Consider the following 17,661-nt stretch of genomic DNA (forward strand, 5'->3'; position numbering starts at 1 on the left):
TATAAAGACCCTTTCAATATCTAAACACCAACAACAGGCCAATATACTATACACACACTTGTTTTTATATATCTATCTACTCCTTTTCATTCTCTTTGTGTGTTGGCCACTCACTGAACACATTTGCACTCACTAATAGAAACAGAGTGTCAGAGTCTTTTGGTCGGTTTCAGAGATGAACAGCATGCATATAGAAACCCCGGAAACACTTGCCGATGGTGGCAAAAACTTTGACGATGATGGACGAGTTAAAAGAACTGGTATACTTTTTACATATATATTAGTTTATTTTTTTAAACATTTGTTCAAAGACATTTAATGTTATTGTTGATTATCACGTTTTAATATACATAAATTTTTATTACATGTCATTAGTCGCAATCGCATACTAAAAATATGGTGTATTAATACTATCATACCCAAACTTTTATTGATTTTTTCTTTAAACTGTTACTTAAGGGTTGTAATATGAATATATGATATATAATATGGTTTTTGTTTTGGTTGATTAATTGAAGGGACATGGGTGACTGCAAGTGCTCATATTATAACCGCTGTGATTGGTTCTGGAGTTCTGTCTCTTGCATGGGCAATTGCGCAGATGGGTTGGGTGGCTGGCCCTGCAGTACTCTTTGCCTTCTCTTTTATCACCTATTTCACTTCCACTCTTCTCGCTGATTGTTACCGTTCACCTGACCCTGTCCATGGCAAGCGAAACTATACATATTCTGAGGTTGTCAAAGCTAACTTAGGTAAAAATAAATTTTAAGAAGTGATGGTTATCTTCTGTTCTTATATTTTAATATGATACATCTATTTAACTCTATGATTCTTTGCTAATTTCTATATATCTACCGTCACTAGATGAGTTCACCATTTGAATGTGATTGATTATGTTGTATGGTTAAAAGTTGTCGGGACTTGGGGCTTTTTATATGCTGTTTCTATTTATTGCCGATGCCAATTATAAGTCGTAGTTTGTTTTGTTCTTGATAGATATGCCACGTTACTAGGAATACTCATTTCCCATGGTTTTGTACCAAATTGTTCACTAGATATGCCACGTTACATGAAAATTTACCTTCAAAACTCATTAATGAATTTAAATGCTTATTGTTATAAGGACACTTGTTAAGTAATTAAAAGTGATTTTTTTTGCAAAAAAATTATTAATTCACTCTTATCATGATTTTTATGCAATCCCAACTTTATTTTGAATAAAAAATTATTATTGATTCCTGAATGAGTCTCTAAGATACTGATTAGTAAGATAAAATTAAACTTGATGCGCCTCTAATTTATGACCTTGTGTTCATAGGAGGCAGGAAATTTCAGCTGTGTGGATTAGCTCAGTATATAAATCTTGTTGGTGTAACCATCGGCTACACAATAACTGCATCGATTAGTATGGTGTAAGTTTCTGCAAGAACTTCTGACTAAAGTGTGTGCTTTGACATAACATGTTCATTTTATTTATTATATGATGATAATTGATTAGGGCGGTGAAAAGGTCGAACTGTTTCCACAAACATGGGCATCAAGACAAGTGTTATATATCAAACAACCCATCCATGATCATATTTGCCTGCATCCAAATCTTTCTAAGTCAAATACCAAACTTCCACAAGCTCTCTTGGCTCTCAATCGTTGCAGCCGTTATGTCTTTCGCTTATTCTTCCATTGGCCTTGGCCTCTCCCTAGCCAAAGTCTCAGGTAAACTAAGACTCATTCTTATGCACTAATTAATTAAGATCTTAAATTAAGTTACATTAACTGAGTGTAATAATAAGATGCAAACATCATACTTGAAGGTGGGAGCCATGTACGAACATCCTTAACAGGGGTGCAAGTTGGGGTGGACGTATCAGGATCAGAGAAGGTTTGGAGGATGTTTCAAGCTATTGGTGACATTGCCTTTGCTTATGCTTTTTCTAATGTGCTCATTGAGATCCAGGCAAGTAATATTTATGTTTTATTTATTCTTTGCTAATATATATTCAGTAATTTTTGCATAATTATTACTCAAATAATTCTAGAGTTTTATGAATTTTAAAAGTGGGTGAATATAAATTTGTGTGCATGTCATTAATTATATTTAGGAATGATACAACTCATATAATTGAAGGATTTTTATTTCAACACCAATAATAGTAGTATTATATTTATTAATAATATATTTATGAAATGTGTGCCTGACTTAAAATTGATAGCTTCATAACGCTATATATAGTCAACTGGTACGCATAAACCAACTGCTATTTTTGACCACTGTTTTCTTTTCTTTTTCTCCTTGTGTCGTTGACTTATGTTACGTGCGATGCATTGCATTCTTATCTAAATACATTTATTATTTAGGACTGCATAGATCAATTAATAAGAACCATGACGTAGTTTGGATACATTGAATATTAGACTTTTCCAATTAACGAAGCCCAATGATTTGCTAAGGCTGTCTGCCTTGTCATGACAAGGACTGCAGAGGATGCACACCTTCTCTCAAATTAGAAGCTTTTGTTTTGTTCAACCTCCCAAATTAGAAGCATGTCATTATGAGTCTAAGCATAGACGCTCCCATCTAAAGTCTTAGCATAATCAAATTAATTTCTTTTGTGGGATGGGAAATTTTTGTTATTAGTTAATCTAATTTAATTGTTTTTCCATCATAACGAAGGAATTCATTCTTATAAAAAGTTGAGATTCTGAACATAAATCACGTCACTATGAACTTACTTTTGAATAAAATTAATTTTATAAAATTAAATTTGCTTGGACTTTAAGCTTGCGTATGAGCTCGTCTATCTTGTAAATGGTGCCAAGGTCAATCCTATTTCCACCTATCTATGGCTAGTGGATAGTTAAGATTCCTTATTTACTAGAATTTGAATTTGAAACCGTATTGGAAGAGTGACTTCCTTGTCACGTTGGTTTAAGAAACTTATAAAATTTGTATTATTATCAATGGCATCTAAAGGTGTATAGTTTGCAAGCTCACTAAAATAGAAATGTGGTCCATACTGTTGCAGGATACCCTAAAGTCAAGCCCACCTGAGAACAAGACAATGAGGAGAGCAAGCTTGATTGGGATTCTGACTACAACATTGTTTTATGTACTATGTGGGTGCTTTGGTTATGCTGCATTTGGAAATGATGCACCAGGAAATTTTCTCACAGGATTCGGCTTCTACGAGCCCTTTTGGCTAATTGACTTTGCTAATGTCTGCATAGCAGTACATCTAATTGGGGCGTACCAGGTAAATAATTTCATGTCATAAATATTCGACAAGTTTATAATTAGAATTAAAGCATTTTCTACCGCATTGTACGGTATTGGTAATAGTTGTTCATCATTTCATGCATGGGATTTCAGGTTTTTGTCCAACCAATATTTGGATTTGTGGAGAAATGGAGTAAAGAAAAATGGTCAGAAAGCCAATTTATAAATGGAGAGCATCCTTTGAACATTCCTCTGTGTGGAAGCTATAACGTAAACTTCTTCAGAATAGTGTGGAGAACTGCGTATGTGATTATCACAGCTGTTTTAGCTATGATATTTCCATTCTTCAATGACTTTTTGGGACTGATTGGTTCCTTATCCTTTTGGCCATTGACGGTGTATTTTCCCATCGAGATGTACATTAAGCGGTCCAAGATGCAAAAGTTTTCATTCACCTGGACTTGGCTCAAGATACTGAGTTGGGTTTGCCTAATCATTTCTATTATCTCAGCTGTGGGCTCCATTCAGGGCCTTGCTCAACATCTCAAAAAGTACAAGCCCTTCCAAACACAACAATGATACTAATCCTTTTCTTTTGTTTGATCCATCTTGAGAGAGACTAGTAAAGATGGAAAAATTTTCCTACTCCATCTTAATATTGTTATAATTTCAAGATTCAAACTCAAGACTATTAATTAATAATACCCAGTTTGTAATTTTATATGTTTTTTCTCTCTCTTTTTCGTTAGTTTTTCTTGTCTTAATAAATTAGTAGAAAGTTGCCATGTAATGTTAAGTGCTTATGAATAGAGAGAATACATCTTTTAGCAGGAGTATACATCATGTGCACCTTCACAAGCAATAGCATAAATTCACAAATCACTCCCATGTCATGCCACTTTACAAATAAGCTAATAATTTATAATTGATCATTAAATTTTTAATTATTATTTCACTTATATATATATATAATATAATTTTTTACACTAGTGTAAATATAAAAAAATTTATACTTGATTTGAGTCTTTTATTTAATTTATATTTAACAGTCAATAAAATAATAAATTATAATCTATTAAATATAAATTAAATAAAAGACTCAAATTAAATGTAAAATTTTTTAAACTTATAACTACTGTAAATTTTTTTTTATTCCTATATATATAACAAATATAATTTATTTTTTATTTAATTTTATTTTAAAACATGTTCATTTCAAAATATACATATATTTTTTAAAATAAATGTATTAGTTATCAATTTTATATATAAATTTTTATAAAATCAAATTTGACAAAGTTGACAATAATATTTATAACTATTTAAATTTTAAATCAAACTATTACATGCTAAAATTTCTTATGTAATAATTTCTATTATTTCTCATAATTATAAAATAAAAAAATTCTTAAAAATTTTAAAATTTCAAGTGAGAAGATTAAAATGCTCGATTTACAAAACCTTAAATTAATGTTTTGATAAGGATTAACTATTTGGATTAAGACTTAATAATCTTAATTTAGGAGAAGCTAGATCAATTAATAAAATTGTAAGTAAAATATTTAAAATACCTTCACTTACAGAAGTAAAATTATGAAATTTTCTCTAAAATAAGAAATATCCAAAACATTTGCTTATAACTATGAGTAACTTGCAAAGCAAATTTTTAGGAGGCAATGACAGCCACCTTTCTTCGAGTTGAAGGACCTCTAAAGGCAGCAAGAATATAGGATTTTGGATTAAAATATTGCAATTTATCCTTAAGTATATCCTTAGAAAATCATTAGGATTTCATCCTTAACTAACTAAGTTTTACATCCTATTTTCTTTTCTATTTAGGATTGTCATTGAAACTTAATAAAATATCCAAGACTCTGTAAGAAATAAACTTGCAAATTTGGTTGGATAAGGGAATAAGGAAGTAACAACCTAACCATGGAACCAATGAATAATTGGAAGCTTTGAAGGTGGAAAATAATGGAAGAAAAATGAAGGGACAACTACTTGGAAGCTTTGGAAGTGGAAAACAATGAAGGGAAATGAAGGAACACCAATTAACATCCTTCTTAAGCATAGACAACTACCATGAAGATCAAGAAGACGACATTTTTCATGGTTGGATGAGAATTAGTTAGGATTCAATAGAAGTTAAGAGTTATGTAAATAAATTTGATTCGAACCAAATTGAGTTGATTCTATTTTATTCTATTAACTGAATAATCATGATTTGGTCACCTTTTTTAACTATAAATAAAAGCTTATAACTAAATTCAAAACTTGCACCAAAAACTTTAAACAATTATTTTCTTTCTTACTTAAAACTGGGCTCTTGGCAAGGTTATGAACCTTTGAGATTTTCTTGAAAATTTTCTTAAGTATTCTTAATAGTTTCAAATCTTGAAAATTTTGAAATACTTTGCTTCAATCTTTGAGAAGTCTTGCACCTTAAATTTTGAAGCTTTAACTTTAAGAGTCATTGGACTTGTGAAGTTCAAAGCTAACATGAAGATGAGAGGAGAGAGAGAGAGAGATAAAATTCTAATTCTAATAAAGATATGAGAGATGATTGATAAAGATATTTTTTTTATGTGAATTATTTAGTACAAAAGAGAGAAAAGAAACACAAAGTTAAGATGAAAGGAGAGAGAAAATCAAGAATCTTTGTGACAAACAATGAACACAACATGAACAAAATTCTAAATTCTCCCTATTTTTATGGAATTTGATTTTTTTATTTTATTGTCAAAATGAAAAAATTTAATTCATAAAATTTTAATTTCTTCTAAAATTGAATAAATCACTTTAAGTATACCATTCAAGCATAACCTAAATATTTTAATTGCTAAGTGAAAAATAATATCATGATTTGTTTGAATACTTTTTAAATGAAAGAAGCAAACTCTTTTTAATTTTCTATTGATATTAATTAATTCTATGTATGGGATCTACAAAATAACCTATGTTTATCAATATTTCATAATGTAAAGAAAACAAATTATTCTAATTATTTAATAATATCATTTCTAATTACCAACAACAAATAATTTTATACATACTCGTATACACACTTATTTACATTGATGACTAACTAGAAATAAATATTTTTAGAATATAATATAAGATAAAAATAAATATGCAATAAAATAGTTGGGTTGATTAAAAAAAAGTATATAAAAATAGTTTTATTAAATTAAAAATATGAATAACACAAAACTTTCTGAAGAAATTACCATTTATAATATATATACTCTTTAATTTAATATTTTAAAGATAAATACATCATCAAGAATTTTTTTTATAAATTGGGTTATTAAATTGACCCTTTAAAATTTAAATCATTATCACGCCAAATTTTAAAGTTTCTATCACCAATCTTTCGTTACTATGTTAATTCTCATCAAGTTTGATTTTGTAAAATTTTATACTTTTAACAAAAATTTAACTTATAATTACATTAAACTCGTTTTTTGCGATATTAAGGACCAATACAGTGATACAACACTTTTAGACGAATTCGGCTTTTATTTTTTCAATAAAAAAAACGTGTTATTGGGCCTAACAATTGTTTGAGCATAAAGGAGCCCATGGAACCGTTTTGGAAAAAAAAAAAAGATGGAAAATATTGGAAGCATTGCGAGGGAGATGAAGGACTGGTGGTGGGAGTGACAGCAGCGCCATATCCACATTTTAATTCATTCTCTTTTCTCAATTTCATCGAACATTTCAACTTTGATGGACTCTTTTCCTCTATCCCTTACTCAACAACGCAACGTAACACTATGGGTTTCGGTTTCGGTTTCAGTTTGAATCCCAGGCTCAGATATAACCTTCCTCTTCACTCTCCTCATTCCTTTACCACTTCTTCTGGTCACTTCTTTTCTTTTCTTTCCTTTTTGTTTTACCAATTCTCATTATTATTAATCCTTTCTTCTCTTTTCCTAACTTTTCTGTTGAATTTTTATGCAGCTGGAGTCAGGCTATCTCTGCCCTCCACAATTTTTGAGGAAGGAGAAACTTTGCTGAAAGATTTTGGAAGGGTATTTGCATTTTCGGCGTCAGGCTTAGAAACCCTGCAACATGATTCATTAGGAAGAGAAGAAACCAAGGTTCACCATATTCCTTTGGGACAAGCCTTACAATTTTTATTTTTTTTTTAATTTGGTATTAATCGTGCTTCTGGCGTTATTATTTTGGGATTTGACTCTTCATTCTTTAGAAAATATGAATATATTTGATTTGAAATAAACTGTCTCGTAAAATTAATTAAATTTAGGTAAATTTTAATCTCAGTCTTTTGTGGTTGAGTTTAAGTAACCAATAACAGTATTATTTTATTGGAAAGAGAAGCACTTGTTATATTTTTATAACTTTAATATAATAAATGTGTTTTTTCTTAATAAAAACTTCCTACTTTTGGATACTTAGACGTAACTCTTAAGGCTGAGACTAACAAAACTTTAAATTTAAACTGATGATGAATATATCCTTATATTCTCACCTTAGAAGAGTTAGATCACTATTTTGATAGCTAAAATAAAAGTCTTACAAAATGTTTGTTTCCTAGGTAAACAAAGGAAAGAGGTCACTGAGTAGTGTACATGAAATGATTGATAATTCCCAAATGCGTTTTGGAGAGGTATCTACCATCTCTACGAAGTTTCAGTCATTCAGGGATACACATTTTCGTTTGTTAATGGAGAACCTAGGTGTTTTAGAGGAAACTTTTGCTGATTCTGAAGCACTGAGGCTGGAAAAGGATATTATATTGCAACTAGAAAAGCTTGGTGCTCTTGAGTTGTTCAATTTTTGCCTGTCAAAATCTCTTGGAACCTCACTTGTATCAGACTACACTGATGGACTTGCTGAGCAAGTTGAAGAGAATGAGAGAAACTGCAAAGTAGATGACTACAAGGGGAAAGTTTTTGTTCAGTCTAGCAGGAAAAAGGAAACTAAAACAAAGAAGAGGGCATTTGTTCCCACAGCTGTTTCCTCTCAGTCATTGCCTTTGAAAGCTAGTCAGGAAGATCTATCACGTTTCTCAGCTTCATTTGTTAAAACAGCATCAAATACTAAAAATAAAAGAATAATGGTTGCTAAAAGGGAGGCAGAGATGTCAAAAGGAGTAAAGGTTAGTTTATTGTCGGAAAGATAGTTATATATTGTAAATTATTTATGTGAACATTGAAATTTTGTACTACTCTAGGTGCTAGCAGAATTAGAGAAAATTAAAATAGCTATAGAAGAGGATACCAAGCGAGCAGCAAGTTTGAATAGCTGGGCAGAAGCATCTGGAGTTGATGAAAAGGTGCTACAACAGCTATTGCATCATGGCCATTATTGTCAAGATGAGCTCATAAGGAGTACTCGTACCTTAGTTCTATACCTTGCCAGAAAATACAGGGGTATGGGAATAGCATTGGATGATTTGCTTCAGGTTTGTTCCAAATGTCGTTTCCTGGTTTTGTTTATAATTTGTTATTGTCTAGGACAAATTACTATTTGGCTTTTACCTATTTGTTCACTTATCATATATAGTTGTGAATTATATTACAAGAATCTGAGTTTCCTAATTAAGAACTGATATTTTATAGAGCTAAAAATGAACAACTTGTGAGAATTAAAATTACTGCAAATCATTCAAGATATGTGTGTAATATGAGGGTGGGATGGACATTGGATTGATCATATCAGTTCTTTCATGCAGATATGCATAGGTTAAATTTCACTTTTCCCTTCATGAAGTTTTTCATTACAAAGTCAATGTGGATAAACTTCTCAACAATCACGTATAGGAGAAGAAAATAAAATGAAATTTTTTTCACATAGGTTAAAATCAACACATGTACCTCAACTTATAGAAGCTAGAAGAGTGAGCTTTTGAAAATGTTGCGGTATATAAGTTGATTTTAACTTATTTGAGAAGTTTGATTCATTTTTAATTTTTTCTCCTATAAGTGTTTGTTGAAGAGTTTATCTAAACTAGTTCTAAATCAATTTCAGTGCACCCACAATTTATGCTCTTGAATTTGTATTCTCAACTAGATAAAATATATCCATGGAAAAGATTGTGTTCTGTGGATTAACTGCAAATAGAAAATTATTAGTGGGAAAAAAGAGTATTGAAACTTAGAATTTTTAGTGAAGAAAAGTATCCATCAATGTTTTCATGATGTTGACTAAAGTAGAAATGTATACTAAACTGTAACTGTCCACACATACATGAATCCTCTTTCAACTACCTTCTTATTAACCTACATGTTCTTAATCATATTTCATAGGCTGGATATGTAGGGGTTCTCCAAGGAGCAGAGAGATTTGACAGTACAAGGGGGTACAAATTCTCAACTTATGTGCAGTACTGGATAAGGAAATCAATTTCAAGAATGGTGGCACTATATGCACGAGGAATTGTAATTCCTGTATGTTCCTCTTTTGTTTAGGAAATTGTTTCTTTGTACCTGTCTCATCCAAGACTAACCTTGAAGTTGATCCTTGTCTTCTTTTCCTCTTCATTATCTTTTTAGTGGTCATTGAACAGGGCAATAAATGAGATCCAGAAAGCTCGAAAATCCATGAAAAGTACCTCCATGAAATGCCCAGATGATTATCAAATTGCAAAGATGACAGGTCTTTCACTTGATAAAATTAGATCAGCTAGCAATTGTCTGAGAATAGTCGCTTCAATTGATCAGAAGGTGGGGGATTGCATTAGTGTAGAATATATGGTAAGACTATGATTCTCCCAATCTTTGCCTATCTTTGTCTTTGATCCCCTGTACATGAGTGGGAGTATGACAAAGGCCTGTGCTTTTAGGAAGAGGAAAAGAACATAGAAGATAAATTACTCCCGCCGAGTTCATTTCATTAATAAACTCCTAAGGAGCATCCAATGGGAAAACAACATTTTCTTTCCTCTTATTGTTTTTTTTCCTCCTTATGGAACTTAATTGTTCATGTATGTTGGTATCTTCATGTTTTGAGAATGCTTTTGCTGAAATCACTTTTTGAGATCTGTGGTTTCTAGTCGTCCACCTTGCATCACTCTAGTAACTCAACCAGGTTTTTCTTTTAGTTTTTCATATCCATTGATAATCATAAAGTATACCATATTCCTATTGGGGTAGCTGGCTAATAGGTCTCCATCGTATAGTTCTTATTATGCACCCAGTAATATGATGTGGTGACTTTATAACCCATGCAGAAAAATGTTAGATGTCTGTTTGTTAGGTGTCTGCTACTACACGAAGAATTATCCTATAAATATTATTATCAGAAATAAACTTTTTCTGGCGTTAATGGTGCAGGAACTTATTGCTGATACGTTAATAGAGAATCCGGAAGAAGTTGTCATGAAGCAGCACATGAAAAAGGACGTACATGATCTGCTGAAAGGCTTGAACTCTAGGGAAAGGCAAATATTAATGCTACGCTTTGGCCTTAATGATAATCAGCCCAGGTCACTTCAGGACACAGGGAAGGTTTTCAAAGTGAGCAAAGAGCGGATAAGGAAGATAGAGAAAAAAGCTCTAACAAAGTTACGGAATGAAGCAACCAACTCAAAGTTAAATTATTATTTGGATCCGTAGTATATCGTTGGTCTTTGGTGAGCTTCAATAGTTCCTTCATTTCATCTGCATATGAAGGATGTGTAAAAACTCTTGGTCCTGAATTGGTTTGATGCATTATGTATCAAAGTTCCTTAACGGTTGTCATCCTCGTGACTAGTTTCATGGAAAAGTATTATCAGTTGTTGCCAGTACAGCATTTCACATGACAAGGATGTTTTGACTACATAGAAGAGAACCTCAAACTCTGTGATGTTAATGATCTCTCCAGTTTCTTTGCTGGTCATCCATGAAATCATGTAATAATGCTTAATATCAATGCTCTTGATTTGGCCTAGGGAATGAATGACGTAGCTTCCTCTGAAGTAATTTTTGTTTTTCGAACTGGTAGGAGGCTTCCAACACTAGCTGTGTGTTTCTTTGGCAACTGATCTGAATTCTTGTAAGATTTGTGGTAGTCCATTATGTATATTCAATATAATGATATATTTGTAAAAATTTGTAGTAATTATTTGTGCTACAAAGAAATTAAGATTTTAGGGAATGAAGATATTTTTTATACATCTAAAGTGAGAGTTTTTTATGTCTCTTTATTTTTGTGGGGTATTTTTGAGATGCAGTTTATATCATGAAAAAAAAGAAAAGAGATATGTCAAAATTTGAATCACATTCACAGATCAACATTACAGTGGACACTGCTGCAACAATTTTTTTAAAAAAAATCTTAATAGAAAATCAGGTTAGAAAGTGCATAGCTCTAATGAAGAATTGATCTATTTTTGTTACTTAGAGAGAATCGGAGAGGATCAAGGAAATTGTTTTCTAACACTGTAGCAAGCACTTCTTTAAAAAAGTATTTGTTACTTTGCAAACTTGAAAAATTATTGTATATTCTCTTTATATTAATAGTTTTTTTTTTAATATTTTATATATTAAAAAATATTTACATTTTTAAAATAAATTATTAATTTTATTATCTATTAATAATTATTTTACGAGTCAAAGGACCTTAATTTATGAGTTATCGAATAAATTACTTTTAAAAAAATACAAATTGTAAAAAATTATTATGAGGTTACAAATAGGTAAAAAAAAAATGAAGTGAAAAAAGCAAAACCCAATTTCTCACTCTCGCACACACGAACGCTGACGTCCATGTGAAGTCCATTTGGGCTTTGGACCCAAAGCTAGCCTAACCTGGCCGACCACAATGGACTAACAGGTCCAATGTCAACCACGACCAGAAACAAAGAATCTGAAATGTGAAAACTAAATATTAATAAAGAACAAATAATCTTAATTCAATTTTGTTTTGCCTATGGTTTGCTTCGATTCAAAGAACGTGCAACAAATAGAAGACAATCTCTGTTAAAGTGAACCGCAACACAGACACAATGGGTATTCCATCGGAACTGAGGGACATGTTCATCTCCAACAACAAAAATTCTTTCCTCATTGCTTCTCCCGCAGAGAAGAGGAAAATTTTGCGGACTAAGCAATGTACTAGTGGTATTCTCTATTTTCCTTTTTATTTTATTCGTTTCACACTTTATTTTTTGCTTTAGAATTATTTGATCTAATATTTAGATTATTTATTATTGGTGGATCGTTGCAAATGAGACATTGGTTGCTCTTTTGCATGGTATTGGTGGTGTTGTTTGGGAATTTCTGATTTTTCGGAATTCTCTTGGTTACGCTGGAGTGTTGAAAATCATTTCAACTGGGTAATTTAGTTTGTGGATCTTCTGTTTCAAAATCTAAACATTTGAGGAAAAGGTTTCTTTTAAATTGCATAAGGGAAATGACTTTCATTTCTTTTACTTAAATTTAATTTCGAAATAAGGGTAACATAAAAGCGGAGGGGTGTCCTTAATTAATTGGTAGTTAAAAGGAAAGCTTAGGAAAATAATATTGAGAGGTGATCACGAAGTCAAGAACTATTACTTGTTTTTATGTTTTTGCTGATTCGGAGAATGAATGTTAAATTATTTTTTTGAAATTGATAATGCATGTTTCGCTGTTCATACATCAAATAAGTCCTTGTTTGTTTTAGTTAATTAAAAGGTCCATGAACCAAACCTAAACACGTGTTCTGGATTAACCTTTTTATCTACATTTGTCCTGCCAAATGTGAAGACCCTTGCTCATTTAACACTACATCCAACCACTAATGTAGTGGCTCTAGCTCATTTAACATTATACTCAAGCCATACAGCGCGTTACTTTTGGGTAACAACTTAGTACTAGCACAATATTGTTGTGTGTAATTCATATAAAATGTTTTGACAAGGTTTACATTGGCTGCCGAAGGCCTAACACAACCCTTATCTTTTACCTGAGCTTGGGATAGGCTATGGGGCCATAGGTGGAGTTACATCCCAATAAAAACATGATTCAAATTAATTTATGCATGTATCTGAATCATATTCCACAGTTTAAAATCAAATTTATCAAAATCAATTCTACTTTCCTTTAAACAAAACAAGCACTAATGTCTATATTCCTCTATCTCCAAGATTTTCATCATCAAAGTAGAGCATGTGTAGGCTACATATTTTCTAAGATTAGTATGATATCTTGTCAAAGGGTGCAGATCTTGAGAAATATGAATTTTGTGTCTTTGGGTCTTTTTCTTATTATGCAGAAGGTGTGCGTGCTGGATTCAAGGCAGCTTCCATTGCTTGTGTTGCCAGTGCTGTGCCTACGGTATGTGATTTTTCATTTTGAACTCCAGCAAATAAAGATGCTCTGCTATGATTTTAATTTTTAATTATAAAGAAAATTTCTATCGAGCAATATTTATATAGTGCATGTTTTGAAATACGTTTGAAACCATGTAAACATGGATCCAACAGAGAAGCTACCACCAAGAGTATTAAAGTAAACGTGAATTCATGACCCTTCAAAACTAAGTCCAAAGTCCAAACATACACATGGTCTTCTGCTTGCAACTGTTTCTTATAATAATGTTCTGTATTTTGCCTGCTTATGGTTTATGTCTGCTTAAATTGGTGAAAGTGAAAGAAAATCTTAGTGTCAAAAGTTAAGATTCCACCGTTTTTTATACTGCACACAGTTTTACCCCACCAGTTGGCATTACGTGCAAATTACCACTGAATTTTAAAGTTGACCATGTTTAACCCCTTTTCTTGATTTTCCTACCATGTATTGCTATCAATTGAGCTCTCTGCGCAGTTGAGTTATGACATCAGTAACTCAAGGATGCTTTTTGTACTTAAATATTTTAACTAACAGCTGTAAAACAAGTATTGAACAGTTTGAATCTAATGGCATAGAACATTCTGCCTTTCTCTATCATTTATCTCTCTGGCTACTTGTATAATGTAAGAATAGGAATCTTTTTGTCCCTCACCCTAATATACTAGTTTTAATGCCTCAAAAATATTGTTGATTGATTAAACTTTCATATGACTGATTTGACTTCAAAACCAATTACCTTTCGAAACATTTTGTTTTTGGGTTACCAAAATCTGAAACCTGATTAAAAATATGATTAAGAAATCTGGCACTCTGCAGCTCTCTTATATGTTCAAAACCTTTTGTTGAAGATGATACCAGTTATGCTGAAAGACAACCCTAAATATTGTTTGATTTCTCTATTATACCATTCTATGCCACTTTATTAATGAAGGCTGGCCTACTAAAGTTTCTTTCTTTATTTAATGTTGCATTTTCCGAATTTTCAGTTGGCTGCAGTTCGTATGATTCCATGGGCAAAGGCAAACCTGAATTATACTGCTCAGGCACTTATCATATCTGCTGGTATGATCCCAACCTAAAAGAACCAAAGATCTATTTGAGATAATGCTATCCTATTTTGTATGTAGAAAAATATATTTTTTCATTAAGGTCTGCATCATCTGAAATTGGCTTCAAAGCAAGAAGAAATAACTCTTAATGTGAGCTTATTAACATAAACATATTCATGATTTATGCACTTAATGATGAAAAGGCTTGCCTCTTTTCCATAATTCTATGAAGGAACAGAGCTCATCTTTTTGCTATTGATCCACTCGTAAATGAAATGCTGACTTTTATCCTTCAGTTTGACTATAGTTGCTGTGTTTGAATACATATTAAGTTTAACACTGGGTCCTGGTTGGTGAACAGCATCCATTGCTGCATACTTCATAACTGCTGATAAAACTATCTTGGAGTGTGCAAGAAGAAATGCCCAGCTTGAAGACTCTTTGAGACACAGTCAATAATTATACAGTTATATCTTAGAAACTGCAGTAAGTACCATCGTTGGTCTTGGTGCATGATGGTGCTACTTCTTGTAACTCACTCAGCAGGCCTATTGCAAAGTTTGGTTTATGGGCCTGTTTCAGATGGTTTTGAATGTGTTTACCCTTAAATAAAATGCTTTTGTCTTGTGTTAGAGACATTTGAAATTGCCGCTCCCTGTGATTTCAGAGGTTGTAAATCTAATCTTCGCTTGACTTTAATTGCCATGAGCAGTTTCACAACTAATTCATTCTAATTGCATGTTATTTTACTCCTACACTCCTATGGCCCAACATTAACAGAACAAGGGTCTAATGGAATGAGTTGAGTTATCTATAAATTATTTTTATTTGTCAATAGCTCAATAAAACACATTGCTTACCAAAATCAGGTTTGACCTTGAATTTAAACTCGATTGTGTAATTGTACTAATAGTGATATGGGGACACCCAAGAAGGCTTAATATTCTAGTGGTGCTTCCAGCCTTTTCACAGCCTGATATCCAAACTGGGTGAAAGATCATATTTCGCGGCCTATTAAGTAGCAGACGTCTGCACACTAAGCATTCTATACCTACGCCTAAGTTTTATATAACTAGCAAAAGGTCATCACATAACGTATGCTATGCAATCTATTTCTTGCTATTACTTTGGTGGCTCAAATACTGACTTGAACTTTGAAGTTGTTTGCATGTACACTACCTCGTGACCCTCACTTGTTCTTGCACAGGTGCAGTTGCAATTCTCTCCCGAACCTCATTGGACTCAATCCTATTGAGCTCACCAGAGTGAAACCAAATTAAAAAGCATGTTTGGAAATTATTGTTTTAGTCACTTCTTTCTAAAACCATTATTGAGTATGTTTAGTAATATAAGCTTATAGCTTTTTTTTAAGTCAATAAGGTAATAACAATGTTTGGTAAACAAAAATAAAATAAAATAAAATAAGGAAGCTTATGACTTTTAAATAATTTACAATTGCACAAATGACTTTAAAACATCTTTTTTAGTTATTTAATATATTTTAGTTAATTATACAACTAGTTTTTCCAAACAACTAATCAATTATAAGCTACATGTTATAAAATTTTAATTAATTTTACTAATCAAAGCTGATTTATGACTTTACATTTTAAATTTAACAATTCATATAACATCTAATGATTAAAATTTATTTGATTACAGAAGTTATAAGTTAAACAAGAAAATTGGTAGTTAATAATTTATTTATTGCATTTACTTAATAATAAGTAAATATATTTAAAAAATAATTTTATTTATTACTGTCGGTCACTTATATAATTTTAATTTTCAATATATACTCTTATTTTTATAATATTTTCTAACATAAAATGTTGGTTAAATTGCATTTACAAAATAAATTCTTTACGAAAATATTAGATAAAGAAAATGATAATGATTAATGTAATAACAATATATAAAAAAAAACTTCAAAACACATTAGGAAAAAAAATGGCAATAGAATGGTAAATATGCCAATTCATTAATCTAAGGATTAAATATGCTTTTTGTTCTTCATATTTTAACAAACATTTTGTTTTAGTTTCTTTAAGTGAATATTTTTTGTTTTGCTTTTAATTTTCCCAAATTTTTATTTTTAATTATTATTGCTAATTTGGTTCACTAAAATGCCACCAAATGTTAGCTTTTAGTTAGATTAAGACGGTTAAAGAGATTAATAATATATGATTTTTTAAATATAAGAACCAAAAATTAAAAAAAATTGTTTAAAAAGGATTAAAACAAAAAATATAGCTACAATGTAAGCAAGCTTCAACCTTTAGCTATCATGACGTGCGTAGAACTCCTTTGTTCATCTACAATCCAAATAACTAATGATCCACCACATTTGCAATCTATTTTGGCAAAACTATGGGTCTTTCTTAAAGAAAATGACTGTTGCTATGCCTTCAATAATACCCACACCACAACATTTGGCTGAGAAAAATTGATGACTTTTATTTGACATGCAAATAGCAACAAATAGTGCTTCTTCAAATATGGACATTTGTGTCTTGCTTGCTAAAATGGCCGTCTAGAGGAATATTCTGTACAGCTTGGTTTCAAATTAGATGGGTGGGGGCTTCTATAAATTCAAGAAACTTGGTGTGCACATTTAGTGGAAGACCAAATATCTATATTCACGAAGTGGATAGTGCTTCGCAAAATGCCTTTGGATTTTATTTGTCTTGTTCTAACCTAAGCTTCGCCACTTAGTTTGGTAAGACTAAGACCCAACACACCAACCAACTGTGGTCAATTCATTGAACTTCCAAGATCCCATTCTACTAAATTTCGTTTGTTTTTAGATACCCACAAAAAATATGACAAGACATGGAATTGGATATACAGTAATGGCCCATCTTATCCTTGGAATCCACATTACGTGTATATAAACATCCCACTTCATTCTGTTTTAAGGTTCATAAGTAAATGAAGATTGCCAAGTTGCTTGCTCTTTGATGCTTTGACAACCTCAATGGAAACAAACAAGAGAACCAAAAATAGTACTAACGTATCTTTCGTAGCAAATGGTTACTTGAATGTTGAAGAAGGAAACAGCTATAGTAACCTTCTTGTGTCTAAGGAGTCAGTTGAATCTGCATCTTCACCA

The 17,661-nt window shown here is 31.5% G+C and overlaps 3 protein-coding genes across 4 annotated transcripts; all 3 read left to right on the plus strand.

Moving 5' to 3' along the window:
* Nucleotides 1-123: 123 nt before the first annotated feature.
* On the plus strand, nt 124-3,838 carry LOC113846377 (amino acid permease 6-like). The gene is made up of 7 exons (XM_027474553.1): nt 124-260; nt 519-752; nt 1,319-1,412; nt 1,499-1,713; nt 1,812-1,954; nt 3,024-3,251; nt 3,368-3,838. Exons 1-7 carry the CDS (start codon nt 176-178, stop codon nt 3,791-3,793), a joined length of 1,425 nt encoding a protein of 474 aa, XP_027330354.1. The 5' UTR covers nt 124-175; the 3' UTR covers nt 3,794-3,838.
* A 3,031-nt stretch (nt 3,839-6,869) lies between these two features.
* Nucleotides 6,870-11,444, plus strand: LOC113874993 (RNA polymerase sigma factor sigC-like). Of its 2 annotated transcripts, XM_027513369.1 has the most exons (7): nt 6,870-7,081; nt 7,181-7,320; nt 7,779-8,342; nt 8,418-8,648; nt 9,493-9,633; nt 9,739-9,939; nt 10,519-11,444. In XM_027513369.1, exons 1-7 carry the CDS (start codon nt 6,994-6,996, stop codon nt 10,798-10,800), a joined length of 1,647 nt encoding a protein of 548 aa, XP_027369170.1. In that variant the 5' UTR covers nt 6,870-6,993; the 3' UTR covers nt 10,801-11,444. The 2 variants fall into 2 exon arrangements, with proteins under 2 accessions (XP_027369170.1, XP_027369169.1); XM_027513368.1 differs by having other exon boundaries at nt 6,901-7,320; nt 10,519-11,343.
* A 633-nt stretch (nt 11,445-12,077) lies between these two features.
* Nucleotides 12,078-15,201, plus strand: LOC113847714 (early nodulin-93-like). Its single transcript, XM_027476962.1, has 4 exons — nt 12,078-12,288; nt 13,424-13,485; nt 14,487-14,562; nt 14,911-15,201. Exons 1-4 carry the CDS (start codon nt 12,174-12,176, stop codon nt 15,006-15,008), a joined length of 351 nt encoding a protein of 116 aa, XP_027332763.1. The 5' UTR covers nt 12,078-12,173; the 3' UTR covers nt 15,009-15,201.
* The last annotated feature ends 2,460 nt before the right edge of the window (nt 15,202-17,661 follow it).

Source organism: Abrus precatorius, unplaced genomic scaffold, assembly GCF_003935025.1.
Source record: "Abrus precatorius isolate BTA unplaced genomic scaffold, Abrus_2018 Scaffold8, whole genome shotgun sequence".
Lineage (NCBI taxonomy): Eukaryota > Viridiplantae > Streptophyta > Magnoliopsida > Fabales > Fabaceae > Abrus > Abrus precatorius.